Source organism: Danio aesculapii, chromosome 23 (genome assembly GCF_903798145.1).
Source record: "Danio aesculapii chromosome 23, fDanAes4.1, whole genome shotgun sequence".
Classification (NCBI taxonomy): domain Eukaryota; kingdom Metazoa; phylum Chordata; class Actinopteri; order Cypriniformes; family Danionidae; genus Danio; species Danio aesculapii.
Window position 1 is genome coordinate 2,431,698 of NC_079457.1, and position 12,015 is coordinate 2,443,712.

At 37.8% G+C, this 12,015-nt stretch overlaps 1 protein-coding gene across 2 annotated transcripts in view; it reads right to left on the reverse strand.

The window, feature by feature from the left end:
- Positions 1-12,015, reverse strand: part of dlg4b (discs, large homolog 4b (Drosophila)) — an 83,866-nt gene that overhangs the window by 53,693 nt on the left and 18,158 nt on the right. Inside the window, exon 3 of one of the 2 annotated variants that reach the window (XM_056449184.1) lies at positions 9,201-9,251. In XM_056449184.1, the coding sequence (XP_056305159.1) occupies positions 9,201-9,251 (51 nt within the window). Of the gene's footprint in view, positions 1-769; positions 1,156-9,200; positions 9,252-12,015 lie in introns of those variants that run through there. The other variant, XM_056449185.1, reaches the window with a different exon arrangement.

The window sequence follows — 12,015 nt, forward strand, 5'->3', positions numbered from 1 at the left end:
TCTAAAACGATGTACAGTGACTAGAGCAGAGCTTTAACATTACCCTGGTAAAGACAGATTACAACCAGGTTTAGCTGATGACCAGTACTCTCTACTGTACAGGCTGCAGCACTAACTAGCTTAACCAGAACCAGACCAGTATGAGCATCATTAGTTTAATACAGTAATGTCTCTCTCTCTCTCACACACACACACACACACACACACACACACACACACACACACACACACACACACACACACACACACACACACACACACACCTCCTGTATGACATCAGTTGCCATGGCAACACCTTCACAGGCTGCATCCACACCATTACTGTGGTTGCCATGGAGGTGATGCAGCGCTCAGCAGAAATTTGGCAGCTACCAACGAAACACACACACACACACACACACACACACACACACGCACACACATTAATAAAAAATGTCCAGCACATATGCCGACAGATCTCCAACACACACACACAGACACAGACACAGACACACACACACACACACACACACACGCTGAGAAGCTCAGTCATCCTCATTCATGTTAGATGATTTTGTCGAATACATCTACTGCTGCTGATTTATGTCAGAAATACACACCATAACACGACCAGTCGGTGAACATTACATCACTGAACCATCACACAGCGCTGATTATAACCACAGACACACACACACAGCTCTCTCTAACACACTCATACATACACATCTGTCTCCCTCTCACACACGCACACATCTGTCTCATACACATACACGCACATCTGTCTCACCGTCAGTCTCTGTCTGTGTCTCTTGGCTTTGCGCACGTTGCTGATGAATCTTCGGCCCATCTTCTTCGCGTACCAAACCGACACGAACATGACGTCAGAGCCGCGGGATTACATCACACACGCGCGTCCGCACACTCACCTATAATATCAAACCGAACTGGATCGAGTCCGAAACACTGACAGAGAGAGAGAATCCGCCACCCGCTTGACCACTGACAGAAGATGATGATGATGATGAATATGATGATGATGAAGATGGCAGAAACGCGGTGTGTCAGTGTCCTCTCATCTTCAGCTTCATCAGGAATCACGAGCGCAAAATGAAACCCAGACGCGCGCGGAGAAGAGCTTCATCCTGCTGCCGCGAAACCGTCACACACACACGCACGCCGATACACTCATACACACGCACACACACACACACACACACGCACACACACAAGCGCCGATAGCACACACGGTCTCTCTCTCTCTCTCTCTCTCTCTCTCTCTCTCTCTCTCTTTTTCTCTCTCTAATAATAATAATAATAATAATAATAATAATAATAATAACAAAATGACAATAATATTAATAATACCAATAATAATAACAACAACAACAACAACAAAATAATATTAATAATAACAAAATAATAATAAGAGTAATAACAATAATAACAAAATGACAATAATAATAATAATAATATTAACAACAATAATAATAATATTAACAACAATAATAATAATATTAACAACAATAATAATAATAATAACAAGATGACAATAATAATAAAAATAATAATAACAAGATAATAATAATAATAATAATAACAAAATTACAATAACAATACTAACAAAATTTGTATATTTTAAGAATTATAATATTAATAATAACAATAATAGTAATAATAATAACAAAATTACAATAATAACAAAATATTATTATTAATAATAACAATATAATAATAGTAATAACAATAATAATAATAACAACAAAATAATACTATAGTAATACTAATAATAACAAAATTATGACATAATAAATAAGTACAATAATAAAAATAATGATAATAATAATAATAATAACAAAATGATAACAATAATAATAATAAATAATAATAACAATAATAATATTAACAAAATAATATTCTTTATAATAATAATAATAACAACAACAACAACAATATTAATAATAATAACAAAAACAACATGATAATAATACTAACAAAATAATAACAATTATAGTAATAATAATAGCAAAATGATGATAACAACAACAACAACAACAACAAAATAATATTAAGAAATAATAACATAATAATAATAATAATAATAATAATAATAATAATAATAATAATAATAATAATAATAATAAAATGATAATAACAACAAAATAATATTAACAACAACAACATAATATTAGTTATAATAATAACAAAATGATAATAACAATAGTAATAATAACAATAAAATAAATAAACAATTATAAGGCTTTATAAAGAGGCATTTGCTAGGTTCAAGAAAATAATTCACTGTAAAAACAATGCTGGGATCCACACAAACAAATTTGCGTTGGAGCAATTTGAAGGATTTAAGTTAATTTATTAGTTTTTACAAAGTTAAGTAGATTGAACATAAAACAATTAAGTTGTCCAACCAATAAACACAAGAATTGTGTTGTTTGAGCTCATTTTAAAAAAGTACTTTGAACAAACAGCAAAGTTTTCAGATTATAATTGAGTGTCTAATCCCTGCTATTATTAAATAATAGTTAATAATATGAAGAATTCAATTCATTCATATTTACCTGTATACCACGTGACCATTAACCGCCAAAAACGCAAGCAACAATAATTTCATCCCCCTCCCCTCTTCCCCGATGGCCTGCACTCACATTGCATCTGAGCCGGAGCATCGATGATGCGCTGTTCAGTTTAACAGACAGAAGCGCTCTCGCTCAGCACAGTGGACATTGCTGCAGTTAAATCGTTTTGTATTATTTTTAGTGGATTGGGATGCAGTGACACGCAGTCAAATATTTTGCTGAACAGATCCACAACTTTTGACGCTCATAAATGATCAGAAAAGTCCTGAGGCCTCATGTACAAAGACTTGTGTTGAATCAATACTAAAACACTGCATACGGACAATAGTGTAAATGTGCGGACGCAGTAAAAAGATCAGATGTATGAAACAGTGCATGCGCTGAATCCCACGCATATTCTCTTTGTACACCTGAATTAACGTGAAACTGAGCGCACGTGAACAAGTGGTGTGGAGTACGGCGTGGAGAAGCCCCAAAGAAGCATCCCACACAGACTGCTCCATGCCCAGAGATAAGCATGGGGGGATCAGTGATGGTTTGGGCTCAATATCATGGCATTCCATAGGCGCAATACTTGTGCTAGATGGGCTCTGGGTCACTGCCAGGACTACCCAACCATTGTGGTGGACCATGTAACCCAAATAAGTCAAATATTGTATCCGAAAGGCTGTATCTCTAGAAGACAATGCGCCAATATACACAGCAAGACTGGTGACAGAGTGGCCTGATGAACATGAAAGTGAAGCTGAACATCTCCAATGGCCTGCACAGTCATCAGATCTAAATATTATTGAGCACTTTGGGGTGTTTTGGAGGAGCGAGTCGGGCAGCAGCATCACGCCATGATCTGGCCACTATTCTAAAGAAGAACAGCTCAAAATCCCTCTGGCCACTGTGCAGGACTTGTATCTGTCAATCTCAAGACCAACTGATGCTGTATTGGCTGCAAACGGAGGAACTACACCATACTAATGAATTACTGTCCTCTAAAACCAGGCATTCAGCAGTCTCCAACCCCTGTATACTTACAATATTTATCATTTTCATTTAGTTTAAAATTATTTACTTAGTACTACAAAAACTAAATCAGAAAATATACATTAACAATGAAAATGCACAACAAAATGAATCAATTTAACTAAAATGACAGACTTTCTCCACTTATTTGCATATTTGAAGTAAAATTTAAACTCACACGAGGGTTAACTCTTTGGTCTTCAACATATGCATGTGTGTGAGTGTAAACTGTATGATAATATAGTCGCATATATAATATAACAATAATTTTAATGTGAAGTCTGTTCTTGTGTAGACCGAGGGTTTTTAAAATGCACCTGTAGTAATTCAGTCTCGCCACTAGGAGCCGCTAGGGACACATAGTTGAATGAACGTGAACAGACCGGTTTCCAAAAGCATGTAGAATAGATGACCAACCTCACAGCAAACAGGACTGTCTTTAAATGTTATAAGTCACTGTTAAAACCCAGTTTCCCTAAGGAGAAAAAGACAGAAGTTTTGCCTCCACAATCAGCCTGAAAACGTCTCAATTTAAGCCAATCAGAGGAACCAACGGAAGAATAATCTAGTGCAGTGTTTCTCAACCCTGTTCCTGGAGGCACACCAACAGTACATATTTTGTATGTCTCCCTTTTCTGACCCATAACTTCAGGTGTTGGAGTCTCTTCTGATGTTATGATAAGTTGATTCAGGTGTGTTTGATTAGGGAGAGGTTGAAAATGTGTACTGTTGGTGTGCCTTCAGGAACAGGGTTGAGAAACACTGATCTAGTGTTTATCTAATGTATTTTTAATAACACAGGGAATTTGCAGCTATTTGAATGAGCAAGACGTCCACTGTCTTTGGATTCCAGTTACTGTGCCTTTCCAAAAATCATCTGTTATGATGCAAATCATCATGTATTAGTGTAATGTATTGTCATAATGATTAACACTGATTTGTAACACAAATAATAAAAGTAAAAGGATGTAAACTATCATATGCATTTGTTATTATTGCATGTCTTTTAGTCAATTAATATACGTTTTTTTATTTTATTTCGTGTTTTATTCATTTTATACAGTTATTTTATAACCAGTTCATTTGCGATCATGGGAAAATATTGTTATTAAACCATTTCATTTTCAAGTATTCTGTAAATTACTTTTGATTTAACCCTTAACTGATTGATTTAACCCACCGCTCCACATTGCAATATGATATAAACACAATAGCAACGCTCTCCTGCAGTTTTTGGTATTAGACTGCAGAAGGATGGTTGACTATGTACAGTTTTTCACCATCATACTCATAACCTCTTCAGTCATTCAGCAGAACTACAGTTCAAACTGCTGGAGTTAAACCGCATTCTTATAAAAGAAATGAAGACACCTCAACTAATGTAAAAGTAGATTTAATAAAATGACAGGAAAATTCAATGATTGACATGTGAATTGGCCAACCACAGTCAGTCTGTTGATTAAAGGCGGGGCCAATGCAAATCCAGGGTAAAGGAAGTCCACAGAAAAGAAAGGTCTTTTACATAATTTAAGACACGGAATGTAAATTAAATGACTGACTGACTAATTATTTTCTCTTTGTCATGATGACAGTAAATAATATTAGACTAGATATTCTTCAAGACACTTCTATACAGCTTAAAGTGACATTTAAAGGCTTAACTAGGTTAATTAGGTTAACTAGGCAGGTTAGGGTATTAGGCAAGTTATTGTATAACGATGGTTTGTTCTGTAGACTATCGATGAAATATATAGCTTAAAGGGGCTAATAATATTGACCTTAAAATGGTGTTTAAAAAATTAAAAACTGCTTTAATTCTAGCCGAAATAAAACAAATAGGACTTTCTCCAGAAGAAAAAATATTATCAGACATACTGTGAAAATTTCCTAGCTCTGTTAAACATCATTTGGGAAATATTTAAAAAAGAAAAAAAAATCTAAAGGAGGGCTAATAATTATGACTTCAACTGTGTATATATATATTCACTTTCTTTTCGGCTTAGTCCCTTTGTTAATCTGGGGTCGCCACAGCGAAATGAACCGCCAACTTATCCAGCACATGTTTTACGCAGTGGATGCCCTTCCAGCTGCAACCCATCTCTGGGAAACATTCATACACACTCACTCACAGTCATACACTACGGACAATTTAGCCCTCCCACTTCACCTGTATTGCATGTGTTTGGACTGTGGGGGAAACCGAAGCACCCGGAGGGAACCCACGCGAACGCAGCGAGAACATGCAAACTACACACAGAAATATAAATATATATGTAAACTTTAGTTTTCATACCTCAAAATGTAATTTTGCTATTGTTGTTCTTGTAGTGGCTATTAAAGTAATGCAATATTATATTCAGGCTAGAGCTATTTATCCTTCCTCAAAAATGACCCACAGCCATTTCAACAACAGGGGGAAAAACCTAAACAATGTTTTTTATCTCGAAATTTGGTGACTTTTTCTTAAGATGACCCCAACTTTACAAAAAAATTTACCATTTTCTACCTCCATATTTTCTTGAAAGCTGTCCACATTTAGAGCCCTATCATACACCTGGTGCATGATGAGTTTGGCGTGATTTGTTGATATTTTCAGACAAGCACAACCCTAATTTTCCCGTTTTCCTCACTCCACCAAAGTAAAGGAGTAAAGTAAAGAGGCTGAATAGAGGATGCTCGTTCTTTATCCTCGCGCTGCAGATGCTCTGTTTAACTGTTTTCTCGCTAGTGAAGCCTTCAGTTTTTACACTTACAAAGTCCGCCATGTAGATAGCAAATGCACCATGGAGCAACACAACTGACTCTTAAAGGGAATAAGAGACGAGACTCTGATTGGTTTAATGCACGTTATGCTCAAAACACACCCAGAACTCATTAAGAGAATAAGCTCAACCCTGTTAGACCATGCGCCGGGAACAAAGCATATAAGTCCAAAAGTGGATTCGAACATGGCCTTAATGCTTTTGCGCCATGAGCTTTAGACTTTGCACCTAGATCATTAAAATAGAGCCCTTAGAGTTGTCTTATGGGTCAGTTTTGACCAGCCAGCTATGAAACCTTTTTTACAACACAAAAACAGGCATCCATGTGCACACTTCAACACAAACACAAACACACACACACACACACAATAACAATCTGCAGCTTTAACTGTTATCAACACTGTCTTGCTAAAAGCTTTTAACACTCATGCAGGCACTTTTATCATTATACACCCTTTACTGTAGTCAGACATGAGTCCACTGTTATCCACCAAATAAACACTGATTAAATATTGCACATTGATGAGGGAAAACTGAGACATTCACAGAGATTTTGATGAAGATGAGCTTGATTTCCATGCATTGAAATTTAATTCAGCTCCTTTATTTAGAGGTTAAGTGAAGGCGGCTCATTTTTGACCCGCAGGATGAAGGATGCAGATTTCCTCTAGACATTGATGAGGACATAAAGTACATCCCTAGAGTGCATGCATAGAAAAGCACACATTCTCTTTTGCACTTTTGGAAATGTGAATAAAGGCTTTAAACGCTTAATACAAATAATAATTAATGAAGCACGCCCCATGCAAAATGCAAAAGTCAATTTACAAGACTTGACTGCAACCAGGCTTTGAGGAGAAATGAATGTAGAGATATTTAGAGACGCAGGTGACACGTTTTATCTCAGTTATTGTTTTTCATAATCATAATTATCAAATTAATAATTAACAGTGGTTTAAAACACAAATAATAGAAGAAATAAAGACTGAACTAATGTAGTAGTTTTAATAACGCAACAGGAAAATGACATGATGTGAAGTGACCAACCACAGTCAGTCTGATGTTTGGAGGTGGGGCCAATGCAAATCCAGGGTTCTGGAACGTCCTGGAATTTATTATTAATAATTTCTAATACTTATTTTTTAGGGGTTTTTCACCTTTTATTGGGATAGGATGGTGGAGGACAGACAGGAAAGTATTATGAGCAGAGAGAGTGGAATTGTCAGCATAGGATCTCGAGCTGGGAATCGAACTCAGGTCTCTGTGAGCACCATGGCGCTATATGTCAGCACACTTAACCACTAGGCTACAAAGTCATGGAATTTTAGGGATATTTGTTTGTCGCTTTAAACTTTACTTTCCAATGCATTAATTCCTTTGGCTTAATCCTTAATTTATCAGAGGTCACCACAGCGGAATGAACCGACAATTACTCTGGCATATGTTTTTTTTCCCTCATGTCCCATGCTGCAAAAGTCAATTCACAAGATTTTACTGTGATGATGCTTTGAGAAGGTTTGAATGTAGAGAAACTTAGAGAGGCATGTGACGCAATTTAATCATGGAGGCCAAAATCAAAACAATTTCCATTAATTGCACAGTCTTGGTTAGTATTATTATAGTGGACTTGACTTTAAGTGACTTGCACAGTGAAGAAAGACTGGAAAATGTCCTTGTTTTGACGTTGGAGAGTAGAAAAAAAGGCATGTGTGTTTGGGATCAGAGAAGAGAATGTGATGTAACCCTTTCTGCACATCTAGGTTACTATGAGTTGATGGAGCATTCTTTTACTTTGAAGGCGATTCAATGTTTGGTGGAGACATTTCAGTTATTAGTGGGGACACATCTAGGTCTGTCACAATAATCAATATATGGACTTATCACACAACACATGGACATGACCTTAATCATATATATCGCCCACACATACAAACCAATTGTAGCAACATTTCAGCTGATTGTGATCATCTCTATCTCTATTGGAGGTGTCAGTATGGTTAAAACAGTGTAGTATTTACTGTAAATTACTATAGTATATCCTCATGTGGGTGTCGGACAGCTGAAAATAGATCTGCTAGCAGATATCACAGCCTCTGTTACTCTTTACTGTTAACATTTATTATTCTTTATTTAGGATATGAGTTTCACATCCAACGCCTGATTATTAAACAGTTAAAATGGCTATAATTCAATTAAAGATTAAAATATGATGTGTTCTCTGGAGGAGTGTACTCGCACTGTCATATTATATTGTCTTTCTGCCATTATTTAATGACAATTTTATAGTTTATTGCAATATATTTTGGTGCATTATATCCTACAACAAAAAATAGATAGCGTAACAGGCCTAGACACATCACCTCCGCCAATTATACACCCTTGCGTTGGACAAACGGAGTATGCAGCATCATAGGAAAAACACAGGGGTTAATATTGAGTCTGTTTTAGATAATAAAACTCAAGGATCATCGAAAATTAGACCAAGAAAACGCTGTCACAAACTTAAAGTCAGTGTACTCTCAGGCTCATAACTGTAAAACATTGCCAGAGCTCAGCGCTGTTATTAAAACACACACTAAATTCACACTTCAGCGAGAGTTCACACTTGGCAGATTTTGGGTAGATTAAAGCTAACTGGTGCGACTGCTCTGTTAGTGCGTTACTTTTGAGCATCCAGACGCTGCAAATGAACAGCTAAAGTGTTAAGAAGAATGTTCCACCAACAATTTACATGTAAGATTTGACATTTAGTTTTCCCACAGAAGCGTCTAAAGGGCTTCACAGACGATTGGATGCATGAAAGAACGAACACCTTTATTTATTTTTGCATAAACACGAGTGGTCTTACCAGAGTAGAGGTTGCGTAGTAGGGAGCGTGTCCACTTGGCAGTAACACCGGCTGAAATACACAGAACAGCAAGTAAACACACAGTAGAAAATATGCATAGATTAGCAGTTTTCTGTATTTTGTGACTGATTTTTTTATTTTTCTTTATTTATTTCTGCTTTTGAATTGCATTATGGGATCTTAATCTTTCTTCACAACAACTTTTAACCCTGAATTGTTCAAAAAAGTGACTTTTACTACCATTTATAATAGTTTGCAGTGCTATATTGTCTGTGTTGTTGTATATTACGCTCTAAACACACTTTAATACACTGCAGCACATGTTCTGCTATTTTACAGACTAACATTATGTTATTAAATAATTAAATTAATTAAATACATTAAATAATTATAAAATTATTATTTCAAAGTCAGAACTGTGACTCAAAAACCATCAACATCCGTCACTGTACATTAATACAGCTCGTTTGGTCTATTGGAGACATTCATCAATATTCCAAGCAAATCTAGTAAATGTTGGAGACATATTTATTACATAAATGAACTAAATCGCTCCCCTTAGCAGCATTTATTTGAGAGCGCGCAAGAAAATCTGCACTTGATCAGCGTATATTTGAGGGCGCGCAAGAAGTTTTGTGCACTAGCAGAGAAATCGGCGCTCGAGCACAGAGATTCACATGCTTGTATTACATGAATGCGCTCTCGACTTGTAATACTGTGCTCACGACATTTGTCATTGAAGGTACTTAGTAGATCTGTGTAAAAAAGGCCTGCCGCCACAGCTGGAAAAAATCCTGGAGGAAACACTGAATCAGCACAGAGTAGAGCAATCTGACCAATCAGTACAGAGTAGAGCAATCTGACCAATCAGCACAGAGTAGAGCAATCTGACCAATCAGCACAGAGTAGAGCAATCTGACCAATCAGCACAGAGTAGAGCAATCTGACCAATCAGCACAGAGTAGAGCCAACTGACCAATCAGCACAGAGTAGAGAAATCTGACCAATCAGCACAGAGTAGAGCAATCTGACCAATCAGCACAGAGTAGAGCAATCTGACCAATCAGCACAGAGTAGAGCCAACTGACCAATCAGCACAGAGTAGAGAAATCTGACCAATCAGCACAGAGTAGAGCAATCTGACCAATCAGCACAGAGTAGAGAAATCTGACCAATCAGCACAGAGTAGAGGAATCTGACCAATCAGCACAGAGTAGAGCCAACTGACCAATCAGCACAGACTTTAGCCATCTGACCAATCAGCACAGACTTTAGCCATCTGACCAATCAGCACGGAGTAGAGCAATCTGACCAATCAGCACAGAGTAGAGACATCTGACCAATCAGCATAGAGTAGAGCCAACTGACCAATCAGCACAGAGTAGAGAAATCTGACCAATCAGCACAGAGTAGAGCCAACTGATCAATCACCACAGAGTAGAGCAATCTGATCAATCAGCACAGAGTAGAGCAATCTGACCAATCAGCACAGAGTAGAGCCAACTGACCAATCAGCACACAGTAGAGAAATCTGACCAATCAGCATAGAGTAGAGCCAACTGACCAATCAGCACAGAGTAGAGACATCTGACCAATCAGCACAGAGTAGAGCAATCTGACCAATCAGCACAGAGTAGAGACATCTGACCAATCAGCATAGAGTAGAGCCAACTGACCAATCAGCACACAGTAGAGAAATCTGACCAATCAGCATAGAGTAGAGCCAACTGACCAATCAGCACAGAGTAGAGACATCTGACCAATCAGCACAGAGTAGAGCAATCTGACCAATCAGCACAGAGTAGAGCCAACTGACCAATCACCACAGAGTAGAGCAATCTGACCAATCAGCACAGAGTAGAGCAATCTGACCAATCAGCACAGAGTAGAGCAATCTGACCAATCAGCACAGAGTAGAGCCAACTGACCAATCAGCACAGAGTAGAGCAATCTGAACAATCAGCACAGAGTAGAGCAATCTGACCAATCAGCACAGAGTAGAGCCAACTGACCAATCAGCACAGAGTAGAGCAATCTGAACAATCAGCACAGAGTAGAGCCATCTGAAACATCAGCACAGAGTAGAGCAATCTGACCAATCAGCACAGAGTAGAGCAATCTGACCAATCAGCACAGAGTAGAGCCAACTGACCAATCAGCACAGAGTAGAGACATCTGACCAATCAGCACAGAGTAGAGCAATCTGACCAATCAGCACAGAGTAGAGCCAACTGACCAATCAGCACAGAGTAGAGCAATCTGACCAATCAGCACAGAGTAGAGCAATCTGACCAATCAGCATAGAGTAGAGCCAACTGACCAATCAGCACAGAGTAGAGACATCTGACCAATCAGCACAGAGTAGAGCAATCTGACCAATCAGCACAGAGTAGAGCCAACTGACCAATCACCACAGAGTAGAGCAATCTGACCAATCAGCACAGAGTAGAGCAATCTGACCAATCAGCACAGAGTAGAGCAATCTGACCAATCAGCACAGAGTAGAGCCAACTGACCAATCAGCACAGAGTAGAGCAATCTGAACAATCAGCACAGAGTAGAGCAATCTGACCAATCAGCACAGAGTAGAGCCAACTGACCAATCAGCACAGAGTAGAGCAATCTGAACAATCAGCACAGAGTAGAGCCATCTGAAACATCAGCACAGAGTAGAGCAATCTGACCAATCAGCACAGAGTAGAGCAATCTGACCAATCAGCACAGAGTAGAGCCAACTGACCAATCAGCACAGAGTAGAGACATCTGACCAATCAGCATAGAGTAGAGACATCTGACCAATCAGCATAGAGTAGAG